Raw genomic sequence first — 26,650 nt, forward strand, 5'->3', positions numbered from 1 at the left:
TATTTCTGACAAACTGACGTCAGTATGTTTGTTGTATGTAAAGGCCTTTTATTATTTATTTCTGTACCTCCATCATGTAGCGGATGGTGTAGGGCAGCAGGTTGCGTAGCGTGGCTACAGGATGGAGGTGGATAACGTAGGCGGGGTCCCAGTCCTCTTCTCCATGGCTAGCGATGTGTCGCAGGTCATCGGAGACGGCCAGCGTGCTGACCATCAGCGGCAGCAAGCTGCTGTCGGTCGCGGGACACTGCAGCAGCGAACGCACCTCTGAACTTTGGTGCACCTGCTCCTTCCAAGCCACGCAGGTGGAGGACGGAGCATACTGACCATCCAGAGGACCGGCTGGACGTACAAACAGCTGACATCTGGAGCGCAGAGAGAGATTAGAATACGGTCAACTCCTCCTGAACACCTATGGTAGCACCTGGACCCTAGAAACTACAGATACCTGCACTGACAGCACTGCTCACTTCACCTCACTCACTCTCTAAATCAGTTGAATGCAGTTTTTGAAATACTTTTTTTTTTTCATTTGATGGTTGCAGACAAGAAATACAGAGACAAAGATGTGCAGCTGTGGATGTCAAGGTATCATGGAACGTGACTGAGTAATGTTGTCCGGTGCTTTTCTTTTATCCTTTCTCGTATAAACAAAGTAAACTGATTAATTACCTGCAGGATGAAACAAACAGAATGAAGAACCAATCTAAAATAACAGATGGATCTAACAAACCCTCCCTCATGCCCCCTAAGCTAAGCAGCGTGATGCTACCTGTATGTTTCTAATGCGACATGAAACTCTTTCTCCGGCTCAGCCTGTCCAACGCTCTGCAGACTCCTGGATGTGGGACAGTACTTCAGGATGGTGAAGGGCACTGAGAAGTGATTCTTGATCTGAAAACAGAGTTAGAGATGAAGGCGCCTGCTGCTCAGACTGTGGAGGACTGTGAGTTGAGACGTTTCGGACCTGCAGAGGGGAGCGGATGGTGATGACCTTGTTGCCCTCGGCAGCGTCGATCTGCAGCAGCACAGAGACAGCTTCCTGCAGCATCGGACCTCGGATGTTGTAGAGACGGCGACCTGGTTTGTCCACAGCGATGTTGGAGATTTCGCTGTACCCAGAAGGCACTGCAGGTTCAGAGAAACATCTTTACTCACAGACTATATCTCACACATGCACATGACACAAACAGTGATCGCATGAGAGAGCAGGGAATCTGAGGGTTTCTGACCGATGGACAGGTTGAACAGGCAGCTCTCTTGCCGCTGTAGAGCCGACAGTTTGCCTCGTGACGATGCTTCGAACACGGAGTGCTCCAGGTCCATGCTCTGATCCACCAGCAGCTCGTGTAGTTTACCCTGCACCGCTGTTCCCACCGGCCTCAGGTTGGCACTGTGCTGCACGATGAGGGGGATCCCAAGACAGTTTCTGATGGTGAAGGGGGCCTTCTCCTTCAGAGAAGAGTCGCAGGTGGAGGCTGTGCCCAAGGAAAATGCCTGATCAAACAAAGCAATGACAACATCAATCAATATAATTCCATAATTCAATGTTCAGATACCAATTATTCACTGAAGGAATAAAGAAACAGCAATGATTCAGACATTCTACGAATCTGTCTCATGTTTCTGATTAACAGATGTGTTGAGATGTGATGTGTTAAAAGAAGAACACTAATCACAAAATGTGATGTGTCTGCGTGCAGATGTGATGGTGTCAGGTTGTAGATGTTGTTATGTCAGGTTGTACCTGTGATGATGTCAGGTTGTGGATGTGATGATGTAAGTTTTCAGATGTGATGGTGTCAGGTTGTAGATGTGATGGTGTCAGGTTGTAGATGTCGTGATGTCAGGTTGTGGATGTGATGGTGTCAGGTTGTAGATGTCGTGATGTCAGGTTGTGGATGTGATGGTGTCAGGTTGTAGATGTCGTGATGTCAGGTTGTGGATGTGATGGTGTCAGGTTGTGGATGTGATGGTGTCAGGTTGTAGATGTGATGGTGTCAGGTTGTAGATGTGATGGTGTCAGGTTGTGGATGTGATGGTGTCAGGTTGTGGATGTGATGGTGTCAGGTTGTAGATGTGATGGTGTCAGGTTGTGGATGTGATGGTGTCAGGCTGTACCTGTGATGATGTCAGGTTGTGGATGTGATGATGTAAGTTTTCAGATGTGATGGTGTCAGGTTGTAGATGTCGTGATGTCAGGTTGTGGATGTGATGGTGTCAGGTTGTAGATGTCGTGATGTCAGGTTGTGGATGTGATGGTGTCAGGTTGTGGATGTGATGATGTAAGTTTTCAGATGTGATGGTGTCAGGTTGTAGATGTCGTGATGTCAGGTTGTGGATGTGATGGTGTCAGGTTGTAGATGTCGTGATGTCAGGTTGTGGATGTGATGGTGTCAGGTTGTGGATGTGATGGTGTCAGGTTGTGGATGTGATGGTGTCAGGTTGTGGATGTGATGGTGTCAGGTTGTAGATGTGATGGTGTCAGGTTGTGGATGTGATGGTGTCAGGTTGTGGATGTGATGGTGTCAGGTTGTAGATGTGATGGTGTCAGGTTGTGGATGTGATTGTGTCAGGTTGTGGATGTGATGGTGTCAGGTTGTAGATGTCGTGATGTCAGGTTGTGGATGTGATGGTGTCAGGTTGTAGATGTCGTGATGTCAGGTTGTGGATGTGATGGTGTCAGGTTGTGGATGTGATGGTGTCAGGTTGTAGATGTGATGGTGTTAGGTTGTAGATGTGATGGTGTCAGGTTGTGGATGTGATGGTGTCAGGTTGTGGATGTGATGGTGTCAGGTTGTAGATGTGATGGTGTCAGGTTGTGGATGTGATGGTGTCAGGCTGTACCTGTGATGATGTCAGGTTGTGGATGTGATGATGTAAGTTTTCAGATGTGATGGTGTCAGGTTGTAGATGTCGTGATGTCAGGTTGTGGATGTGATGGTGTCAGGTTGTAGATGTCGTGATGTCAGGTTGTGGATGTGATGGTGTCAGGTTGTGGATGTGATGATGTAAGTTTTCAGATGTGATGGTGTCAGGTTGTAGATGTGATGGTGTCAGGTTGTAGATGTGATGGTGTCAGGTTGTGGATGTGATGGTGTCAGGTTGTGGATGTGATGGTGTCAGGTTGTAGATGTGATGGTGTCAGGTTGTGGATGTGATTGTGTCAGGTTGTAGATGTGATGGTGTCAGGTTGTAGATGTGATGGTGTCAGGTTGTGGATGTGATGGTGTCAGGTTGTAGATGTCGTGATGTCAGGTTGTGGATGTGATGGTGTCAGGTTGTGGATGTGATGGTGTCAGGTTGTGGATGTGATGGTGTCAGGTTGTAGATGTCGTGATGTCAGGTTGTGGATGTGATGATGTAAGTTTTCAGATGTGATGGTGTCAGGTTGTGGATGTGATGGTGTCAGGTTGTGGATGTGATGGTGTCAGGTTGTAGATGTCGTGATGTCAGGTTGTGGATGTGATGGTGTCAGGTTGTGGATGTGATGGTGTCAGGTTGTAGATGTGATGGTGTCAGGTTGTGGATGTGATGGTGTCAGGTTGTGGATGTGATGGTGTCAGGTTGTAGATGTGATGGTGTCAGGTTGTAGATGTGATGGTGTCAGGTTGTGGATGTGATGGTGTCAGGTTGTAGATGTGATGGTGTCAGGTTGTAGATGTGATGGTGTCAGGTTGTAGATGTGATGGTGTCAGGTTGTAGATGTGATGGTGTACCTTAGTGAGGTTGTAAAGCACGGTGAGGCTGCTCTGGGAGATTGTGATATTCATGGTGTCTTTGGAGCAGATGCTCATTGCTGTGCGTGGTTCAGGAAGTATAATAAAGTCGTCTCCATGAATAGGACTCTTGTCCTGAACTGGGTTGTTCTTCATCTGCAGGGAGAAATACAAAATCAGTCAATTCATCAGAGTAGTATGGCATAGGAGGCAAGGACACTGATTACAGATAGTGATTATTTTTAGAGAGGGCTCACACTCTGTATTATTCCTAAGACTGAGCAAATTAACTGTAAATACTTTAGTTTGTTTAATGCTCTTATACACATATTCTGTGGCTGATGTGTCCTGTGCATGAGTTTGACTGTCGTCAGACGTGACTCTGAGTTAAACTGCATTTCAGTCAAGGACTGACTGTTTATCACAGAGCAGTAGATACAGCAGTTTGATAGTTTGACCTTGAGCTCCAGGGTCCATCTGCGTCTACCGCTGTCCACTCGTTCAATCAGAGGCTCCCATACTGCATGGATCTCATTGAAGTAGTTCACCTGTAGACATATCAGGTGTCAACATGACACATCATACATGAAAAAACGTCTCTTTGTTGGACATGTAGGATGTTTGTTCATCACCACTGCAACTGCAATACTGTTAATAGGTGAAGGTGGGTTTCAGAAGTTTTTGCTCAATGTGTTTCTGAAAAGTTTCATGAAAGATTCATGAAAATATCAAGAAGTTTGTGATCTGGGTACAGGGACAGGTTCAGGTGTGACGGACAGGGACAGGTTCAGGTGTGACGGACAGGGACAGGTTCAGATGTGACGGACAGGGACAGGAGTGAGGACATGTTTAGGTTTAGCTTCAGGTTCAGGTATAACGGACCGGCTCTCACCTCCAGCGTCATGTTGGCTGTCAGCTGCAGCATAGAAGACCAGTTTTTGGCTGATCCGTTGAAAGTCGACTCAGCCAGCAGCAGAGGGACAGTCCGATGACCCAAACCGGACTCCAGAGTCACTTGGACCACCTAGGAGCAAAAAACACCTTGTCAACAGGAAACAGTTCTGACTAAAGTTTCAGAATAAAAACGTTTGGACACATTCTCGTCCTGGTACCTTGACCTCGGCAGCAAAGCTCTCGCCTTCATTGCGCCCGTCCTGCTCTCTGAAGCTCTCAGTGACCTCGGTGGCTGGGTCCACCCCCAGAAACCAGTAGTTACAGTTGTAGATGTTCATGACTGACCACAGGTCACCCACACCGGGTTTGGAGTCCTGACTCTGCTCGTCGTGCTGCTTTGCTGTCATGGCGGCTGTGATGGTCATCACCGTGTTGAGGATGAATGGAGAGATCTGCAGGACAGAGACGCTGGTGACGCCCTCACTCACAGTTTGTCTTGTTTTAACATGTTGTCTTTGTGTCAACTAACCTTGACAATGACTTCCTCCACTGTCACAGAGCCACTCAGTGGTCGGTTGGGGTGGGTGTTGGTTTCCAAGGCGACTGAGCAGGGTCTCAACACCTATTGGACAGAGTCAGACTGATGAGTGAGAGCAGGTGTTTAGTTCATTAGTTCTACCTCAGTATTTAAAGAACAGAAGAGAATCTCAGTGACACATCAGTGTGTGTCCAACTACAACTTCACACTAATAGAGACAATAAAGCATCAATTGTTTTACTCCCACTCAGCACACCTGAACTGTCCTGACAGGTGAGTAACATCAGTAACAGTGAGGGAACAGCTCCACCTGCTGGAGGATCTACAGAATAACCTGAACACACAGGTCCCCACGTGGTCATGTGATCTTACGGTTGTGACGGCCTTGTCCCCCTTGTTCCGGATGAAGGGGCAGGCAAGAACTTTCAGCTCCCTCAGGTTGGCTCTCATGTCCTGCGTCCCGTCCTCCTCAGCCCGCAGCGTGAAGTCACACTGAAACGAGGCCACCAGGGCAGGGGCATCCGCCTTCATCAGGCTGGCAACGAACACCACCTCCGGGTCCACCACCACAGCCCGGAGACGAGTCCTGACCGAGGAAGCTGCAGAGAGGAGACGGAACAGTCTGAATCCTCATACAACAACAGGAGAACATTAGAACTTTAGACATTAGACCATCAGACACATTAGACATTAGAATATTAGAATATTAGAACATTGGCAACATTAGAACATTAGAAACAGAACATTGGAACATTAGAAACACTAGAAACATTAGAAACATTAGAACATTAGAACATTAGGACATTAGAAACATTAGCAACATTAGAAACCTTAGAAACATTAGCAACATTAGAAACATTAGCAACATTAGCAACATTAGAAACCTTAGAAACATTAGCAACATTAGAAACATTAGCAACATTAGCAACATTAGAAACCTTAGAAACATTAGAAACATTAGCAACATTATAACATTAGCAACATTAGAACATTAGAAACATTAGAAAACATTAGAACATTAGAAACATTAGAAACATTAGCAATATTATAACATTAGCAACATTAGAACAGCTGGACTAATGTGGTCCACCAACTGTAACCAGGCAAAGGCTCCATCGTTGTTATGACTTTAAGGCTAAACATAACGCTGGCGTAACCATGATGATACGGGGCGAGATGGTGAGTTACGTGACGAAGGAGGTTTGGATTCAGCCCCTCCACCTTTGCGTCTGTGTTTAGATCTCTTGGTCTTACCGGTCCTGACGTCGGCTCGGGGTTCGGCGGTCTGTCTCAGAGGCAGTCTGTCGCCGGGCGCCAAGGTGCTGGTCTGAGCCGGACTCTGTGGCAGGGCTTGCAGGAAGAAATCTGCCACGGCCATCAGGAACTCCACGCTGGCACACAGGTAGAGTTTCTGCAGGACCGCCACCAGCTCCCGCTCGCCACCACTCTGACGATACGTCACATCGATCATCGACTCCAAGCTGTCCTCGTCCCTCCGCCCCACCATCCTGTAACCATGATGACAAACAGCTGGGTTAAGAAACACTGGCAGACAACAGCCACAGGTTTACAGGTACGACTGTGGATACTTGTGAAAACCAATCAGAGACCAGAGATCATTTGATCATCACCTCGACGTCACCCTATCCATTCCGGTCCTCAGGTCATCCAGCGTGCAGGCGGTCAGGACAGTGGTCACCTCGGCGCTGCCGCTGGCCAGGATCCGTCCCGAGGTCTTCAGCAGGTGAAGGGTGAACTCACCCAGTCTGAGGTCCTGCTGGTGCTGGAGGCCCGACGGCTGCAGGGACAAGGAACAACAATCAGAGACCTGATCCTGGACACAAACACCACAAGGCTGGACATGAACCGGCTGATCCTCAACCAATTATACCAGAACCAGCTGAACCTGATTCAGGTCTAGTAAGCCCCATTCCTCCATTCACTTCTACCAAGTCCTCGTTCTTCACGTGACTGACCAGATTTGGATCGCTGCTGTACAAAACCAGACCCAGAGACTCGATGCTGAAGTTGAACTTCATGGACTCCAGAGCTTCATCGGCCTCTTCATCACTGCTCACAGTCGACTTCCCAACGTCACCTGAAGAGACATGGGTCACATGACTAAACAAACCCAAACACATCAGCTGTTCATGTGAATAGACACCTATCAGACCTGATGAGGGGCCTCCAGCTGCTCGGACCTGCAGACCAGCCTCCTCCTGTCTGTTGGCGGTGGGCTCCAGACTGCCGGCTTCCCCCAGATTCTCCATCAGGATCCTGAGCAGCACCTTTAGGTCATCCTGACTCAGCTCCACCTGCAGGCCAAGTACAGATCTGATTCAGAACAGTCCATCAGTTCACGACAGAGACTAGCTTAGCACAAAGACCGAGAGTAGGGGAAACTGCTGGTCTAGCCCAATCCTAAGTCCTGATGCAGATGTCTACAGGGACTCGTGGGTCAGAACACTACAGACACATTCAGTTCGCACTACAGAGACAAGTGATGCTGCAGACAGAGCACCGTCAGAAGAGACTGTACCTTTGGTGGCCCACAGGTGGACTGGTTATAAAAATAGGAACCAGAATCAGAAACATTTCTCTGCGCAAATGGCAAGTTTAACAGCCTGACCTGATCTATACCTGCAAGACTCAGTGATGTTCCTCATCCTCCTACCTTCATTGGCTTCAGATCTCCATCGATCTCGATGGCAGCCATCTTCTTGTACCAAGAAGCTGCTAGGTTCCTCTTGATGTTCAGATGCAGGTTTACCGGTTCCAGCAGCTCGGTGTGGGGTTGGTCTGAGACCAGGTCCATACAGGTCCTGGTGGACAACAGGAAACAGGTCTTTCTATCTGAACTCAAATACTCTCACAGGTTTACTGACACAATGACTGAAGGTGTTTCATTCTCTCTTGGTGTGCAGGTCCACGCAGGAAGAAGTGATCTCACGCCTCAGAGTCCTCTGGTTTTTTCCTGCTGTCTCTGGATCAGGTCTGTGAGGCTCTGTGTGACTCACCTGGAGAGTTTGAGCTGCGTCAGCTGGACGTCCATGTTGTCGATGACGGCCGGCAGCGGACACCCGTCCACAGGCAGCAGGGAGAAGCTGTTTCCCACCATGATCAGACCCAGGTCCATCACCAGGGCATCGTGGGAGGTGGAGGACTGGGGGATGATGATGAGCGGAGCCTTCAGCTTGATGTCCATGGACAGACGGAAACTCTTCTGGGCAAAGTCTCGAACGCTGGAAGCCGCCTTCTCTGCGGCCTGAGCCGTGGCAGCACTAAGAGCTTCTTTAGCTGTCTGGAAGTTACTGGTGAAATTCTGAATAAATAAATGATAAATAAATAAATAAATACAAAGAGTTATTTTCAAAACAATAAGTACATATCAATTAAAACTGTTGGCATCATTTAACCCTTAAGCCAAGATTAAACTAGAATCACCTTCCTTTGGTCCTCTAGACTGATTCAGGTCCCACCCTGTTTATCCAGAGTCATAGAAAATATTATTTTACTTGAGTTGTGGCTAAAAAGTGTTTTGTGAGGTCACTGTGACCTTTGACCCCCAAAATCTAATCAGTTCATCCATGAGTCCAAGTGAATGTTTGTTTGTGCCTTCACGATATACTGAGATATCATGCCCACGAGAATGACATAGACATACGTACAACCTGAAAACAAAATGGCGGCTCTCACTGTTGCTGGCGTGGAGGAAATAAAACCAATAGAACTGATATGGAACCGATCAGAAATAAAAACCTGCTGAAGTTACTCACCAGCAGAGACATGACGAACTTGTGCAGGTAAACCACCTGGATACAGCCCACGTTCAGCTTCACTTTGCCGTCGGTCTTTGAGGTGTCGACATAACCGGCCCCCTCCGTGGCGTTAGGGGTCAGACTCATGGCAAAGCTGAACACCTCGTCACCCACGATGGAGATCGCCTGAAGGACAGGAAATCACCACATATCAACACGGCTCACTACTGAGGACAGAACACAGTAGTCAGGACAGTCTGGTCTAGTTCAGGTCGGAGGTCGTCCAGGTGAGACAACTGACTGACCTTCTTGTGGATGCTTCTAGGATCAACGTTGAGAACGATGAAATCTCGCAGGCGGGCTGATATGTGCATCTGAGGTCCTTGCATCAGTAAAGAGCCATTAATACCTGAGGACAGGACAGGTGGGTTAATGGAGGTCAGGTCAGTGACGGCAGACGCAGGCGGCAGACATCCCTTACCTTGGATCTTGATGTCAGCCATGTTGCAACTCTGGTCACACACCAAAGCATTGAAGGCTCCCAGTGTTATCACAACCTTCAGGTCGATGACCTCACTGTCTGCAGGTGAGACCAGGGCAGCTGACAGGAAACACAACACAATGACACGCTGCTTTAAGATGTCTGACGGTTGTGTGTGTGTGTGTGTGTGTGTGTGTGTGTGTGTGTGTTGAACTGACTGGACTTGGCAGACACTATCTTGTCCTCTGTCTTCAATTTGGTCGCTCTTTCTACAGATGACATGCTGCTGGACGACAGCGCTGCCGACAGGAAGTTGATGGTCGAGAGCAGAGCCTCAGTGTGGAGCATGAAGTCGAGGGAGGTGAAGGTCACCTGGAGAACAGGTGTGACAGAGGAACACTGATCTGTGAAGCTGTCATTAATAGGTCTGTGATTTAAGAGGGGAAGTCACTCAGTCCCTTTCATTCCTTCCAGGACACTTTTGGAGAAGTTGGAGGAATTTGTCAATAATCACTTTGTTGTCTCAAACAGTGTCAACCATCAAATGGAGCCACACAGAAAATGACATGATGATGGCATGATCTCAGCATGGGAGGATCTCAGTAGGAGCAAAAAGACATGACCTGATGACGTGCAGGTGAGTGTCAGTGGAGGAACTGTCACTCACATTGATCATCTGCTCGGTGTTCTTGTAGGTGGTGGAGAAGTTCGGCCCTGAGCGGTCAGCCTGAGAAAACAGTCAGGGGGTTAGTCACTGTTCTGAATAATGCCAGCACAATGTATCTGAACAGATAATCATATAATGGCCCTTGTTTATCAATCTTGCGTGAAAACAGGCGCAGATCTGAGCGCAGAATTGGTCGTACGATAGGATCCACGTGTGATTCATGAAACATTCGTGTCTGACCAATCCCAGCGTACGAATGATCGGGTCTTGATAAATGCGGCGTTCGAATTCGATCGTCATTAACATGTTACGCCCTTAAATATTCCTGGTTCGGAGGCCCCGCCCACTACAGTCAAACATGGAGAGAAGCGTTACTGGCAAAAAAACAAACTTTTCAGAGATGGAGATCGACATCCTGACATCCGAGGTGGCGCAAAATAAGGATGTGCTTTTTGTCAGTCTGAAGAGTGGGATCACAGGAGCTCATAAACCGCTGTGTGGAAGAGGGTGACGGAGATGAGTTTGGCTCTGCAGCGCCGCCTCCTGCAGCCGCGCGCCAACACAGCTGTTTGAAAAATAAAAGAATCGTGTGTGTCCCGGTCACCTGGCCACCACGTTTAAAAGTGATAGCTTGGCATCACAAATCACCTGCACATTTATAAAGTGGTAGTTTTTGCGATTGATGAATGTGTAATCATTCATGGATGGTGCCTTCAGACGCACGAGTGAAATCAATTGCTCCAACCAAATTTGGAAACCCTCTGTTCTAAATATGTGACTGTTTATGCTGATGACAGCTGATGTTTGTTTAATAATTATTTTCAGACTCAGACAGATTTTGCTGCTGCACCGCAAATCCAGAGCTCAGACCCGACGTGAGATCTGATCGTAGCTTCCGCTCACGTCCAAATTGATAAATGCCGAAGCTTGCGTGGAAATGGTCGTACGCACGGTTTTCTGCCGTACGTTCGTTTGATAAATGAGGGCCAATGTCACTTAGTGACGTCATCACCTTGAAATACTGCACTTTGAGCAGCTCAGCTCCAGACTCCACCGAAGAGGTAATGAGGCACAGAGGCTCGCCACTCGAATCTGAAACAAGATCAAATTAAAGGTATCGCACTGTCAATGCCTGAATTTCTAAACATGTTTGACACCATAGAAACCACTACAGGACAACCCCACAGGAAACCATAGAAACCACTACAGGACACCCCCACAGGAAACCATAGAAACCACTACAGGACACCACCACAGGAAACCATAGAAACCACTACAGTAAACCATAGAAACCACTACAGGACACCACCACAGGAAACCATAGAAACCACTACAGGACACCACAACAGGAAACCATAGAAACCACTACAGGACAACCCCACAGGAAACCATAGAAACCACTACAGGACACCACAACAGGAAACCATAGAAACCACTACAGGACACCACCACAGGAAACCATAGAAACCATTACAGTAAACCATAGAAACCACTACAGGACACCACCACAGGAAACCATAGAAACCACTACAGGACACCACCACAGGAAACCATAGAAACCACTACAGGACACCAACACAGGAAACCATAGAAACCACTACAGTAAACCATAGAAATCCACTACAGGACACCACCACAGGAAACCATAGAAACCACTACAGGACACCACCACAGGAAACCATAGAAACCACTACAGGAAACCATAGAAACCACTACAGGACACCACCACAGGAAACCATAGAAACCACTACAGGAAACCATAGAAACCACTACAGGACACCACCACAGGAAACAATAGAAACCACTACAGTAAACCATAGAAACCACTACAGGACACCACCACAGGAAACCATAGAAACCACTACAGTAAACCATAGAAACCACTACAGTAAACCATAGAAACCACTACAGTAAACCATAGAAACCACTACAGGACACCACCACAGGAAACCATAGAAACCACTACAGGACACCACCACAGGAAACCATAGAAACCACCACAGGAAACCATAGAAACCACTACAGGACACCACCACAGGAAACCATAGAAACCACTACAGGACACCACCACAGGAAACCATAGAAACCACTACAGGACACCAACACAGGAAACCATAGAAACCACTACAGTAAACCATAGAAACCACTACAGGACACCAACACAGGAAACCATAGAAACCACTACAGGACACCAACACAGGAAACCATAGAAACCACTACAGTAAACCATAGAAACCACTACAGGACACCACCACAGGAAACCATAGAAACCACCACAGGAAACCATAGAAACCACTACAGGACACCACCACAGGAAACCATAGAAACCACTACAGGAAACCACAGACACTCAGGCTGGGCAATTAATCTAATTTTATTTTTGATTACGATTTTGGCTTCCAACAATTATGAAAACAAGATAAACGAGAGAAAATTAGTATTGTGTGTCATTCTGTTTCACAACAAGTTTCGGCCTCCCTACAATAACCATCTGACGTTATCGGTTCCGCTTTCGGTACTGAAGGAATTAGGAAAATAGATTTCGGATTTGTGTTGTAACATAAAAGTTCTCTTTCACATTCACCAACTCAGTTTCTGATGAAGATTTGTCTATGATGTATTTTTGCTTTTCCCTACGCAGAGGTTCATCTGCATCTCTCTCTCTGACCCTGTGTGTGAGGGGCAGGGCAGCGCTCACACACACACACACACACACACTCGCACACACACACACACACACACACACACACACACACACACACACACACACCTCGGCCCATCACATGAAGACGGAGAAATGTACAGTTTCCTACTGACATCCGTCGCTGAGTCAGGTGTGTTTGTGTGCTGCAGCCTGGAGCCCACACACACAGTTACCTACATTATACCAACATGGGTTAATGATGAAACGGACCATTATCCAGCTGATTGTTCTGGATGTGCTGTTAAATCATCTGAACTGTCGTTAAGAAATTCTGTTTCAGGTCGGTGGTGGTGGTGGTGGTCGGGTGGGAAGTATCATGCTCAGACATCTTTAACTTATATCGTGTATGGCGGGAATAACTACATAGACACAACACTTTGTTTTGAAATCATATTTTTCTGTATTTTTCCAAAGTCAATGAGAAATCGCGCTGAATAGTCGTGATCCCAATATTGTTCAAAATAATCGTGATTATGATTTTTGCCATAATTGAGCAGCCCTAATAGTCACAACTACAGGAAACCATAGAAACCCCAGTTCCCTGTGAGACTGACCGTTGAACTCCAGGCACTTCATGGTGATCTTGTTGATGTACGTTGTGGCACACATGTCATACTTCCTGACTTTGGTGTCGATGCCCAGGTGAGCGATGTGAAAGAGCAGGAAAGGTGACTCTTTCTGCTCGATGGGTTTCTTCAGGGTCAACAGCACCTTGAAAAGAGGACATGGAGTTGACAGAGTTGATGAGGGGAAGTTATTCCTGAACAGACTTCAGCTTCAGGACCATGTGGGTATCAGCTTTGGTTCTTTAGGAACAGAGAAAAGTCTGGCCGTAGATTTTGTACCTCTTCGATTTCAAAGTTGAGGAGAATGTTGATGGTGTTTTCAGTCAAGCCTCCATTGATGTGAGGTATCACAGCAGCTCCCCTCGGTAGTGGCACCACCTCTGCATGCTCAGCTAGCTCCGCCTTCCCTGTTGAGACATTAAAAAGTTTCTATTGGCTACACTAAGATGATGTCAACCAGGTCGAATTAGGTTTTAAATATGAATTATAATAAATAAACAGTATCAGGACGTGATCAATCTTTACTCATTCTTGGGTCTGTACAGTTTTTGTCAGATTTCCCATCATGCACTAAGACTTAACTTACCTTGAGCCACCTGTCTTTTTACTTCCACGCTGTGCGCCTTACTTCCCTCCCCGATGTTCTCCACCAAGATCTTCATCAGCACAGCGAGGTCTTCCTCACCAAGACTCATCTAATGGAAGACAGCACAGTTTCATGTCTCACTCTGACCAACAGTTTCATCTCAGTTTAACCCACTGCACATAAGAGACCTACATTGAGGGACCGTAGAACTCCCTGGACCTGGACTCCTGGGATCTTGGTGAACCAGGAAGCAGCCAGGTTTCGGGTGATAAGCAGCTCTGTGTTGATTGGCTGAAGGATCTCAATGTCCGGCTGAGAGGAGCCTGACTTCAGTGTGGCTCTGAAATTACATTTATTCAACATTTACTCAGCTTTCAGTCTCTGTTTGAGCGGCATCACATTTTAATGCAGCTCAGAGCAAAGACAAACAACAACAACCACGACTCAGGTTCTGTGTTTCAGAGCTTTGTTGTTCTGTGGAGAACCAGCTGTGATCAGTCTGTTCAGATCCGTCAGTCCAAACTGGTCACTGCTTTAAACCAATAAGCTGTTGATATCAGAGTGAAATGACACGCTGTGACAGTGTCCTCCGGTTTGGACTTTCCGGGTCTCCGTGCACTCAGAGCTCAGCTTTTAGGACGGTTTGTTATTGGTCAACAGGTCTGAATTCACCACAGATCCCTGCTCAACACTGATCCTCAGACTTTATCTGGTTGATACCTGGAGAGCTTCAGCTGCGTCAGCTTCACGTCCATCTTCTCCACCACGGCCGGCAGAGAGAATCCTTCAACAGGCAGCAGAGAGAAGCTGTTTCCCACCATGATCAGACCCAGGTCCACCACTACTGCATTGTGGGAGGTGGAGGACTGGGGGATGATGATGAGCGGAGCCTTCAGCTTGATGTCCATGGACAGACGGAAACTCTTCTGGGCAAAGTCTCGAACGCTGGAAGCCGCCTTCTCTGCGGCCTGAGCCGTGGCAGCACTAAGAGCTTCTTTAGCTGTCTGGAAGTTGTCGACAAACATCTGAAGGACAAAATAAACCCGGAGTGAGACACAACAAAGACACAGAGAGAAGCCATAAAGGACCCGGTGAGAGGGAGTCGATTTGAGGCGTTCACTGCCTAGTCGTGAGCGTACGGTTCATTTCTGTTTCATAAACCTTTGGAAGAACAACATCAACATCACATTAATTACAGTCGCATGGTTTATTTCTCACTGATAAAACCACTGACTGAATCTTTTACACATTAGATTCAAACTCAAACTCATTCAGTGTTTTTAAGTTTCTGTTAAAGTCCTTTTGACACTTGGTGAAGAACAACATTCACCCTGTTGACATGTTTCTGAATTAACACTTCACAAATGTTCATGAAACAAGAATGAAGATCATAAAGTTCAAAACCATTTTCAAGGAGGGAAGTGATTTCGCATAGGCAGAGGTCATGTGACTGACGGGGGTGTGACGGTGTGGATGGGGGGGTTAATGATGGCAGCTGTGTGAGATGCATAGCACGTATGGAGGAAGAGAGCTCTGATTGTTGTTACATGTGCATGAGAAGAAGCATTCCTCATCTTTTCCTTCTTCATCCCTCCATCCGTGCTCAGCCTGTCAGAGCAGACTCAAACACAACCTGCGTTTGTTTTGGCATTCTCACTGTCTCAGATGGGTGGAGTTTACAGGTGTGTTCAGGTACACTAACAACAGGAGGAAACAGAGGATGAATCTGTGTGAAACAAAGTGTGACAACTCTCCAGAGAGCTGCAGAATTATCGCTCAAAACAAAAGTAGACTAATAACAATGAACACAACATCCGGTTGTAACAGCTGACACTGACAGAGTTGTAGTTTGGGCTCATTACACTAGACTTTAAAGTGTGAAATCATTACAGACACTATCTCAGTGAATCTCTGTTCTACAGAGTCTCCATGAATGCCTCTCTGATAGTCCAGATTTGGACAACTCTTCACATGCTGATAGCGCAGACGCCTGTGTGTTGTGGTGAGCAGTAAAATAAACAGCACTCTCTGGTGGTGATGTTAAGGACAATATGACATCTGACATTTAAGACTGAGAGCTGCTCAGGTGATGCATTGATTATGTAAACTGGCTGATAATCAGATTCTCATCAGTGTCCTTGGACACGCCAACAGTTGGTGGCAGTGATTGGTTCAATGAACCAGCAGCAGGTTTGTTTTGTGATGGATATGGAAACAGAATAAACTCAGCTGACTTCCTGTTTTTAGTTTGCTGCTCTGATGTTGTGGGTGTGCTTGGTGTCGGTCATTGTCTCCACCCCTCTGAGTTAAACTGGGTTCAAACACCGTCACAGTGAGTTCTCTGTGTATTTGGATCAACCCGGGCCGACGGCTGAAAACCAGACATTGACCGGGGTTAATGGGTCCACAGAGACCGGGTCCTGATGGGATGAGGTCTGAAGTGGACTGAAGGTGAGTGAAGCTAAAGCAGGAGGTTTGATGCAGATCAGAGCTGCGTGCTGGAAGCTGTACCTCGTCAGCTGACGTATACTGAACGCAAAAAGAAGCCTGAAAGAACCAAACACATCAACATGAGACAGGAACCTGAGCAACAGACACAACCACACACAGAACAACAAACAGAACCAAAACAGAACCAAAACAGAACCACAGAAGAAAAAACAAAGCTCATTTAAAGAGTTTCCATGACTGTAAATTCACAGAACAGAGAAAACTGTCGTCTTTTCGTCTCTTTGTTTCTGTGTTTCTCACTGTCAGCTGTAGAGGCACAACAGTAACTTTCACATCTGTAAAACGTGATTACCATTATTATTACTATTATTACCCTTATCATCATCATCACTATTATTAACATTATTATTATCATAATTATTATTATTATTATTACCATTATTATTGTTATTATTATAATTTCCATCATTATTATGGAGAATTTACAGTCAGGTGAAAGTTTTTTAGTCAGTGACTTTACACTGAAATGATCAGACAGAGAAAAGACAACAGACATGATACAGATATTGAACTGATACTGATCAATCAATAAAGAATGAAATGATAACAGAAACCAGAGAATACAGCCAACCTGTCATTCTAACTATAGATTTCACTACATGTGGAAATGTGTGTATATATGTAACTTTATATGTAACTCTATGTACATGTATATACGTGTATATATACAAAACGCCTGACCAGCAGTGACATGAGGAACTTGTGCAGGTAGACGATCTGGATGCAGCCCAGACGCATCGTGACCTTCCCGTCCACCTTGGACGTGTCGGTGTAGCCCTCCCCCTCTGTCGCCCCCGGAAATAAGGACAGTTTGAAGCTGAACACCTCCTCACCCATGATGGACACAGCCTGCAACAAGATCCAATCAGCTTTCAGAGAAGGAGTCACATGGTTAACACTGTCTACAGTTCTATATGAACAGTGATGATAACTGAGACACAGTGAAGACTTCAGGTCCGTCATCGGGCTCACACCTTCCTGTGGACGGTTTTAGGGTTGACGTCTGTGACCACAATGTCTCTGAGTCGAGCAAACACCTCCGTCTCTTTTGCCTGCACCAGCACCGAGGCATCAATTCCTGCAGGGGGGTGACAGTGACGAAGGTTTTAGTTTAAACCTTCAGCTCACCTCTGGAGTTCGGACTGAGACGTGTCGGTACCTTGGACTCTGATGTCAGCGATGCTGCAGCGGTCATCGCACACCTCCACGTGGAAACAGCCCAACATGGCGAACAGCTTGAAGCTGAAGACGCCGCCATCTTTGGCTCCTTTAGCCACTGCAGGGGGAAGACACTTCCTGTCAGACACAAGATCAGATAGGACAGGTGACTGACCCGAGAACAGTCAGTCTGGACTCACCTGTCCGGCCCTGTCCTGTCTTCTCCACCTGCTTTTTGGCGTCTTGATCTCGCATTGTGGCGAGCTGTGATGGCAGGGCACTGCTCAGGTAGTTGATGGTTGACAGCAGAGCTTTAGTGTGAAGGAGGAAGTCAAGAGAGGACAACTCCACCTGAAACACACCAGGTAAAAACAACTGAACACCTGGCAGAGTGAAGGTCCCTGACAGCTTCATGTTAGTTCATGATCTTCAGGTTCTGAGAAGCTGCAGCAAGAATGAATCTAACGTCTATATGTTTATATACATTTATATATATATTAATACATTTCATGTTATAATGTCTCCGTTTGTTCAGTGACAGAATCCTCTGCAGATTCATGAGTCCTGACCTGTTCAAAACAGACACACATCTGTTGCTATAGAAATCTCTGCTCCACCCACCTTCAGTGTTTGCTCGGTGTTGTCGAACAGAGTCTGGAAGCTAGGACCGCTGGGGTCGGCCTGCGGGACAACAGACACACAATCAGCTTCAGTGCTGTGTGTGTGTGTGTGTGTGTGTGTGTGTGAGTGTGAGTGTATGTATGTGAGTGTGTGTGTGTGTGTGTATGTGAGTGTGTGTGTGTATGTGAGTGTGTGTGTGTGAGTGTGTGTGTGTGTGTGTGTATGTGTATGTGAGTGTGTATGTGTGTGTGTGTGTATGTGAGTGTGTATGTGAGTGTGTGTGTGTGTGTGTGTATGTGAGTGTGTGTGTGTATGTGAGTGTGTATGTGAGTGTGTATGTGAGTGTGTGTGTGTGTATGTGAGTGTGTATGTGAGTGTGTGTGTGTGTGTGTGTGTGTGTGTGTGTTATCCGTGTTGTCAGTTGGATCCTGACACTTGTGCCCCCCCCCACCCCCCCACCCCCCCCCACACACACACACAGTCTGATACCTCACACTTTCTGTGTCTGAACAGGTGAGGCTGTTGGTGCTCACCTTGATTAACTCCACCTTCAGCAGGTTGGAGCCCTGCTGCTCTGACGACCTGATCAGGTGCAGAGGTTGATTCCTACCATCTGAAACACAGTTTAAAAACACACTTCAACAACAGACAGTACAATAGGCCACGCCCTATAACTGCTCAAAGGCAGAAACTCCGCCCCATGAACACCTATTCTGTTACTGTGTACCTGTGCTCACAGACACATGAGTTTAACGTCACCTCCACAGTAGTCCAGTGTGACTTTGCGCAGGTATGAGGTGATGCTCAGGTCAAAGCTCCGCCTCTTCCCCTCAGCGCCCAGCTGACGGATGCTGAAGGACAGGATGGTCTTCTCCTGGTCCACCTGCCGGGTCAGCTCCAACAGCACCTGAATGTCCCACACACGTTTTGAGTGAACATTAAACTCCGCCCACTCTGAGTAACATGACAACCTTGTCTGAGAGCAGAAAAACAAACACACCTCTCTGACTTCAAACTTGAAGTGAACATCCGTGAGTTCCTCCAGAGCCGAGCGCTGGTGGTCTTCATCTGTGGACCTCTCACTGGTGTCTTCATCTGAGTCTGACAGTAACACAATCTGAGATTCAACTGTAACACAATCTGAGTCCGACTGAAACACAATCTGAGTCTGTCACAGTATCACAATCTGAGTCTGACAGTAACACAATCTGAGATTCAACTGTAACACAATCTGAGTCTGACTGTACCACAATCTGAGTCTGACTGTAACACAATCTGAGTCTGACTGTAACACAATCTGAGTCTGACTGTAACACAATCTGAGTCTGTCACAGTATCACTATCTGTGTTCGACTGTAACACAATCTGAGTCTGACTGCACCACAATCTGAGTCTGACTGTAACACAATCTGAGTCTGACTGTAACACAATCTGAGTCTGTCACAGTATCACAATCTGAGTCTGACAGTAACACAATCTGAGATTCAACTGTAACACAATCTGAGTCTGACTGTACCACAATCTGAGTCTGACTGTAACACAATCTGAGTCTGACTGTAACACAATCTGAGTCTGACTGTAACACAATCTGAGTCTGTCACAGTATCACTATCTGTGTTCGACTGTAACACAATCTGAGTCTGACTGTAACACAATCTGAGTCTGACTGTAACACAATCTGAGTCTGTCACAGTATCACTATCTGTGTTCGACTGTAACACAATCTGAGTCTGACTGTAACAAAATCTGTGTTCGACTGTACCACAATCTGAGTCTGACTGTACCACAATCTGAGTCTGACTGTACCACAATCTGAGTCTGACTGTACCACAATCTGAGTCTGTCACAGTATCACAATCTGAGTCTGACAGTAACACAATCTGAGTCTGACTGTAACAAAATCTGTGTTCGACTGTACCACAATCTGAGTCTGACTGTACCACAATCTGAGTCTGACTGTACCACAATCTGAGTCTGACTGTACCACAATCTGAGTCTGACTGTACCACAATCTGAGTCTGACTGTACCACAATCGGATAATAAACATCAGTTCCTATTCAGTAAGTATTGACGTGGGAGTCTGTCATGAAGGTTGTGGTGTCAGCATAAACTTCATCACAGCAAAGGGACGTAAACACAGGCAGTTCCAAGAATTCCTGTCTGCGCACGGAGATGTGCTGAACCACACAGAGGTCCGATGGTTGAGCCGGGGCAGAGTTTTGAGGCGTTTTTACAAGCTGCTACCCGAAATTAACGCATTTCTTCATTCAAAAGACAAAACGGTCCCAGAGTTGATCGACCCAGAATGGAAATGGCACCTCAGATTTTTAACAGACGTGACAGAAATGCTGAATAGCTTTAACTTGCAGCTACAAGGCCAGGGGAAACTCATTTGCGACATGTATTCCCACATAAAAGCATTTGAGGTGAAACTAGCGCTGCTTTTGGAACAAGTGAAAAAGCACAACTTCATCCATCTCCCTGCTACTCAAAACCTCTCTGCAGAGAACCCAGCGGCCCCGTTTCCAGCTGCAAAGTGTGTGGAAGCCCTGGAAATGCTGAAGGCGGAGTTCGGTGTGCGAGTCTGTGAACTACATGTTAATGCAAAAGAAATCTTTTCCAGAACCCCTTTGTTGCCGACATCGATGAAGCCCAGCCTTCTTATCAGTTTGGGTTGGCCGAGTTACAGAACTGTGATGTTCATTCAAGCCCAACAGTCTCATTGACTTCTATGCCGCCTTCCCAAACGACACAGAACCTTACATCAAAAAACAATTAATGAAGATGTCCACACTTTTTGGCAGCACGTATATCTGCGAGCAAAACTTTTCACGCATGAAACTGCTGAAAACTCCGATGAGATCAAGATTGACAGATGAACATCTGCATCAGTGTTTGAGACACACACTGATGAACATACAAATGTAAGCTCACTTTTCTGACTTGAATGAGTCATTCTAAGTATAAACAAATATAATCATAATAGTAATAATATATATATATAATATATAATATAATAGTTCTGTTTCTCAGCTCTGTGGTTTTCACAGGGAAGTTGATGAGAGAGAGCTGCAAACAGCGGTGTCTACAAGCCTACTGAGTTATTTGGTAGTGTTATTTATTTCCTGACTTTTTTTCTGTGAAGAACCCTGAGAAGGTTTTTAGATTATTATTGATTCCACAAATAGTGTTAGTTATATCCAGGCTTTTTTCTGTGAAGAACCCAGAAAGGGTAATGTGGTTATGTGTGGCTTTCTGGAAAACAATACATTTCTACGTTTAGGCACCCCTGCGATTGTCACACTTTTTCTGTTACAAACTGACCCCGGCCCCCCATCAGAGCAGGGAAAAGTTATGTGGCCCTCACAGGAAAAAGTTTGGGGACCCCTGGTCTACAACAATGTTTAACAGCCAATCAGATCGCAGGAAGCACTGACCTGTTTCCATGGTGCCAAGGAGGGCGGGGGGCAGGTCGAGCGCTTTGGGTCTGACCTCCGCCAACGACAGCACCTACAGAGGGAAACATGGTCTAATCAGCGCTGAGCTCTACCTTGTAGCCCCCCCCTGTATCTTTATATTACCCTGTACCCCCCCTGTATTATCCTGGCCACTGCTACATTACCCTGTACCCCCCCTGTATTATCCTGTACCCCCCCTGTATTACCCTGTACCCCCCTTGTATTATCCTGTACCCCCCTGTATTATCCTGTACCCCCTCTGTATTACCCTGTACTTTTGTATTACCCTGTACCTTTATATTACCCTGTACCCCCCCTGTATTATCCTGGGCACCGCTACATTACCCTGTACCCCCCCTGTATTATCCTGTACCCCCCCTGTATTACCCTGTACCCCCCTTGTATTATCCTGTACCCCCCTGTATTATCCTGTACCCCCTCTGTATTACCCTGTACTTTTGTATTACCCTGTACCTTTATATTACCCTGTACCCCCCCGTATTATCCTGGGCACCGCTACATTACCCTGTACCCCCCTGTATTATCCTGTACCCCCCCTGTATTACCCTGTACCCCCCTTGTATTATCCTGTACCCCCTCTGTATTACCCTGTACTTTTGTATTACCCTGTACCACCCTGTATTACCCTGTACTTTTGTATTACCCTGTACCTTTATATTACCCTGTACCCCCCCGTATTATCCTGGGCACCGCTACATTACCCTGTACCCCCCCTGTATTATCCTGTACCCCCCCTGTATTACCCTGTACCCCCCTTGTATTATCCTGTACCCCCTCTGTATTACCCTGTACTTTTGTATTACCCTGTACCACCCTGTATTATCCTGGGCACCGCTACATTACCCTGTACCCCCCTGTATTATCCTGTACCCCCCCTGTATTACCCTGTACCCCCCTGTATTATCCTGTACCCCCCCTGTATTACCCTGTACCCCCCTGTATTACCCTGTACCCCCCTGTATTACCCTGTACCCCCCCTGTATTACCCTGTACCCCCCTGTATTATCCTGGGCACCGCTACATTACCCTGTACCCCCCTGTATTACCCTGTACCCCCCTGTATTACCCTGTACCCCCCTGTATTATCCTGGGCACCGCTACATTACCCTGTACCCCCCTGTATTACCCTGTACCCCCCTGTATTACCCTGTACCCCCCTGTATTACCCTGTACCCCCCCCCTGCATCACCCTGTGCCTCCTCAAATGTTGACAGTTTGAGCTTTTTATTGCATTGGGCAGACCTTCAGTAGGCCAGACTGTACCAAGTGTACCTTCTTTGTGGGGGTGGAGGGGGAGGAGCCCATGTTAGGCAGGGGTATGCTGTCGACGAGCTCCAGAATGTTCTGGATCTTCTGGTCCGAGATCTTAATGTGCAGCAGAGGCAGCTCACCTGACACCTTGAACCTGGAACACAGGTAAGTGAGCAGGTGGGACAACAGGTGAGTCAGCAAGTGAGTCAAGAGGTGGGTCAATAGGTGAGACAACAGGAGAGAGAACAGGTGAGACAGGATGTGACTCAGCAGGTGAGTCAATAGGTTGAGACAACAGGTGAGTCAATAGGTTGAGTCAACAGGTGAGTCAACAGGTGAGATGGCAGGTGAATCAATAGGTGAGTGAACAGGTGAGTCAATAGGTGAGGCGGCAGGTGAGACAATAAGTGAGTCAATAAGTGAGTCAACAGGTGGGTCAATAGGTGAGACAACAGGTGAGTCGGCAGGTGAGACGGCAGGTGAATCAATAGGTGAGTCAATAGGTAAGTCGGCAGGTGAGTAAACAGGTGAGTCAATAAGTGAGTCCACAGGTGAGTCGGCAGGTGAAACAAAAGGTGAGTCAACAGGTGAGTCCACAGGTGAGTCGGCAGGTGAGACAACAGGTGAGTCGACAGGTGAGTCTGCAGGTGAGTCGACAGGTGAGTCGATAGGTGAGTGAACAGGTGAGTCAATAGGTGAGTCGGCAGGTGAATCAATGGGTGAGTGAACAGGTGAGTGAACAGGTGAGTCGGCAGGTGAGTCAGCAGGTGAGTCGGCAGGTGAGACAATAAGTGAGTCAAAACCAGGTGACAGTCTTACCTGGGCATCCTGGCGTCCTTCTCCACCATGCACTTGGCCAGGTGAACAGTGAAGTCCATGGGCTGGAGGATGTGTTGGACTGATGATCCCTGCAGCCGAGCCGACGCCCAGTCCTCACCTGGAGTCAACATACAGCTCAGCTGTAGGCGTTGTTGTTGTTGTTGTGTGGTTGTATGTAGTTGTTGTGTAGTTGTGTGTAGCTGGTGTAGTTGCACAGCAGTGTGTGTCTGTTGTGTACCTGACTTGCTGTAGAGAACCTGAACTCGTCTCAGCTCCACGTTGTATCTCTCATACGCTCGATCCATGATCTCCTCCAGAGAGGAAGAGGAGGACGAAGACACACTGAGACCGCTCTGCTCAACACTGTGCAACTACACACAAACAGACACACAAATAAACACACTGTGCAACTACACACAAACAGACACACAAATACCCCCCTGGAAAGAGGACCAGACCTGGAAGCTGCCGAAGTCCACGATGATGAGGTCTGACGTGTCACTGTAGAAGCCGGACTTTGGTACCAGCAGGTACGACGGCTTCAGGTCAATCCTCAGGTCCAGGACCTTTCTGGTCTCAATGATGTGAGACAAACCTGCAGAGACCACAAACCGTCAGAGACTCAATGAGGACCACATTGTCCTCCACTGGATCAACTGGATGGATGGACTCAGAGTCTCACACAATCATTTATATAAGTTGGTACCAGAAGCTGATCAGGTTCCTAGTTCTGTGTCAGGACTTCAGGTCCAGAGGTCAGTCGACTGACCTTCAGGGTGGAGCTAAAGTCCTCTCTGGTTTATGGTGGTTCTGCACTGGTTCTAGATAGAAATCTATTACATATCTTATTGTAGAGTTGCTGTCAAAGGTTTTAGATCAACACTCAGCTGGACTGTGAGATTCTGGTCTACTGAGGTTAGTGGTGCTGGATAAAAAGTGATATGATCACCAGAATCTTGAGGCTGGATCAGAACCTGTGACCTCATGAATCTGACCTGTGGCGGTTTTCTCTTTGATCTCCTCCAGCTTGGAGAGCGTGGCCGAGGTCAGGACCTCCAGATCCACTCCTTTCCCCGTCTTAAAGAAGTCGGCCATGCTGTTCACTGTCAGCTGGAGGACAAGAGGACAGAAAGACCAGAACCAGCACTACGGTTTATTACTGGTTCCTGCAGGTGGACTGACTGACACCAACAGATGTGATCAGCTGTTTACCGCGTCGTAGATGATCTCCACCGGCTGAGAGTGGACTCTGAGCAGTTGGTCAGCCGCGCTCTCCTCTGGGTTCAACTCAAATACAACGCTGAGCAGAGAGGAGGCGGAGTCTCCTACTGAGGCGATGAGTGAAGGCACCGCCCCCTGCTGCTGTAAACCTGTAACATACCAGTGCTCCAACACTGCCTCCACCCTGCAGGACGACAGAGAGGCTCACATCAAACACACCAACATCAATCTCACTTGTTTCATCCACTTTCATTTTCCTTTGTAAAGTAGGAAACATCAGGAGCCCTGCTCTCTATGGAGACACCCACCTGACTGTGGACACACCCACCTGACTGTGGACTCACCTGACAGCCTGAGCTCCAGGTCTCTGAGATATCTTGGTGCTGAGGTCGAGCATCTGAATCTTGAGGATCTCGGGGACGTCCGGCTGCTCTCTGACCGTCACCGACGTCCTCAACAGCTGGAAGGTGACAATGATGGCGACGTACTGAAACACAGACAGTGTCAGGTTAGTCCTGAAGCAGGAACTGCAGGCGGAGTCGGAGGACAGCAGCAGGCCAGCCTACCTGTCGGGGCAGAGACAGATTGTGGGAGCTGCCGCTGTAGCCGATGGCGGTGTAGAGTTTCTCCTTCTCCTCGGCTGTCATGAGTTGATCCAGCCCTGAACCTGAATGCCACAGGAGGTGGGGTTAGTTAATCAGACCGATGGTGCTCTATCTCTTTACAGATAAATCTAAACTGTCGCTTACTCTCCATGTCCTTGCTCTCCTCCTGCTCCTCCTTCTTAGCCTTCCTCCCAAAGAGGCTGCTGAAGAAACCTCCTCCCTGCTTCTGCCCCCCCGCTGCCTTCTTGCCCACCACCTTCTGTCCTGATCGGATCACCTGTACGAGGAAGAGGGTCACATGTTAAACCAGACTCAGGTCTCTGTCTGGACACCTCAGACCGCCTCGTTATGTTTACCTCCATGTGGGCCTGTTGTCGGGCCAACGTGATGTTGAACACGTCCAGAACCTTCTCCAGGTCCTGAAGGAGACAGACAACAGAGACCAAGTCAGACCAGAACACAGATCCAGCCCTGAAAGAGTCTGAGGTCATTTTCAACAAACAGAATCAGAGAGAGCCCAGGAGACGTTTGATTTTCTCACCCAGAGTTCATACATAACCAGAAAACCAGAGAGACTCAGTGAAGAACCAGAGACTGAATAAACAAGAAGCAGTAACTAGAAATGTTCCGGGGGGGTTGATATTTAACGTCACCTGGATCTGCCGCTCTGTGTCCTGGCTGGACTTGCTGTGGCTCAGCAGTTTGGACTTGTAGGCACTCTTGTAGGCCCTCAGGTTCTCCCGGTGTTGCTTGATGTTGGACCAGGACCACATGTGACTGTAGCGCCGGATGTGGACCTCCAGGATGCTGTTGAAGCTGTACCTCCACCTGACAGAGGCACAGAAAACAGGCACACCCCCAAACGGTCAGAGAATGAATACAGTACTGCAGCGTCCCCTGCAGGCTAAAGTTTCCACTCTCTACAAGACGGACCTGTTGTTAAACTCACCAGACTCTGGTGTTCCTGCCGACGGGGACTTCAGGCCTGAACCTCCTGTAGGGGGCATTCTTCACCATACAGTCGACCGACTCCAGCAGCTCCACCATGGACAGGTACTGCAGAGGACACAG

General features: G+C 47.4%; 1 protein-coding gene across 6 annotated transcripts in view; it reads right to left on the minus strand.

Annotated features, from left to right (window-relative positions):
- The window catches only part of vps13c (vacuolar protein sorting 13 homolog C), a 58,129-nt gene that overhangs the window by 21,402 nt on the left and 10,077 nt on the right, over window positions 1-26,650 (minus strand). For 4 of the 6 annotated variants that reach the window (XM_056370434.1, XM_056370261.1, XM_056370350.1 and 1 more), the window contains 49 exons: window positions 26,529-26,635; window positions 26,233-26,407; window positions 25,936-25,998; window positions 25,724-25,856; window positions 25,541-25,641; window positions 25,319-25,461; window positions 24,966-25,158; window positions 24,749-24,863; window positions 24,212-24,348; window positions 23,992-24,124; window positions 23,754-23,871; window positions 22,956-23,088; window positions 21,642-21,714; window positions 19,204-19,304; window positions 18,963-19,110; window positions 18,737-18,816; window positions 18,204-18,263; window positions 17,783-17,933; window positions 17,584-17,700; window positions 17,399-17,502; window positions 17,106-17,273; window positions 16,425-16,460; window positions 14,634-14,938; window positions 14,106-14,253; window positions 13,914-14,022; window positions 13,607-13,734; window positions 13,316-13,472; window positions 11,070-11,149; window positions 10,058-10,117; window positions 9,609-9,762; window positions 9,391-9,510; window positions 9,215-9,318; window positions 8,928-9,095; window positions 8,169-8,473; window positions 7,826-7,973; window positions 7,325-7,466; window positions 7,128-7,249; window positions 6,783-6,949; window positions 6,406-6,659; window positions 5,524-5,750; window positions 5,143-5,235; window positions 4,832-5,065; window positions 4,612-4,743; window positions 4,178-4,267; window positions 3,720-3,875; window positions 1,233-1,497; window positions 968-1,128; window positions 773-894; window positions 68-365 (listed from right to left, as the gene is read on the minus strand). In XM_056370434.1, coding sequence (XP_056226409.1) covers window positions 68-365; window positions 773-894; window positions 968-1,128; window positions 1,233-1,497; window positions 3,720-3,875; window positions 4,178-4,267; window positions 4,612-4,743; window positions 4,832-5,065; window positions 5,143-5,235; window positions 5,524-5,750; window positions 6,406-6,659; window positions 6,783-6,949; window positions 7,128-7,249; window positions 7,325-7,466; window positions 7,826-7,973; window positions 8,169-8,473; window positions 8,928-9,095; window positions 9,215-9,318; window positions 9,391-9,510; window positions 9,609-9,762; window positions 10,058-10,117; window positions 11,070-11,149; window positions 13,316-13,472; window positions 13,607-13,734; window positions 13,914-14,022; window positions 14,106-14,253; window positions 14,634-14,938; window positions 16,425-16,460; window positions 17,106-17,273; window positions 17,399-17,502; window positions 17,584-17,700; window positions 17,783-17,933; window positions 18,204-18,263; window positions 18,737-18,816; window positions 18,963-19,110; window positions 19,204-19,304; window positions 21,642-21,714; window positions 22,956-23,088; window positions 23,754-23,871; window positions 23,992-24,124; window positions 24,212-24,348; window positions 24,749-24,863; window positions 24,966-25,158; window positions 25,319-25,461; window positions 25,541-25,641; window positions 25,724-25,856; window positions 25,936-25,998; window positions 26,233-26,407; window positions 26,529-26,635 — 7,038 coding nt within the window. The remainder of the gene's footprint in view (window positions 1-67; window positions 366-772; window positions 895-967; window positions 1,129-1,232; window positions 1,498-3,719; window positions 3,876-4,177; window positions 4,268-4,611; window positions 4,744-4,831; window positions 5,066-5,142; window positions 5,236-5,523; window positions 5,751-6,405; window positions 6,660-6,782; window positions 6,950-7,127; window positions 7,250-7,324; window positions 7,467-7,825; window positions 7,974-8,168; window positions 8,474-8,927; window positions 9,096-9,214; window positions 9,319-9,390; window positions 9,511-9,608; window positions 9,763-10,057; window positions 10,118-11,069; window positions 11,150-13,315; window positions 13,473-13,606; window positions 13,735-13,913; window positions 14,023-14,105; window positions 14,254-14,633; window positions 14,939-16,424; window positions 16,461-17,105; window positions 17,274-17,398; window positions 17,503-17,583; window positions 17,701-17,782; window positions 17,934-18,203; window positions 18,264-18,736; window positions 18,817-18,962; window positions 19,111-19,203; window positions 19,305-21,641; window positions 21,715-22,955; window positions 23,089-23,753; window positions 23,872-23,991; window positions 24,125-24,211; window positions 24,349-24,748; window positions 24,864-24,965; window positions 25,159-25,318; window positions 25,462-25,540; window positions 25,642-25,723; window positions 25,857-25,935; window positions 25,999-26,232; window positions 26,408-26,528; window positions 26,636-26,650) is intronic. The other 2 variants (XM_056370601.1, XM_056370519.1) reach the window with 1 other exon arrangement.

This window comes from Seriola aureovittata, chromosome 1 (genome assembly GCF_021018895.1).
Source record: "Seriola aureovittata isolate HTS-2021-v1 ecotype China chromosome 1, ASM2101889v1, whole genome shotgun sequence".
NCBI classification, from domain to species: Eukaryota; Metazoa; Chordata; class Actinopteri; order Carangiformes; family Carangidae; genus Seriola; species Seriola aureovittata.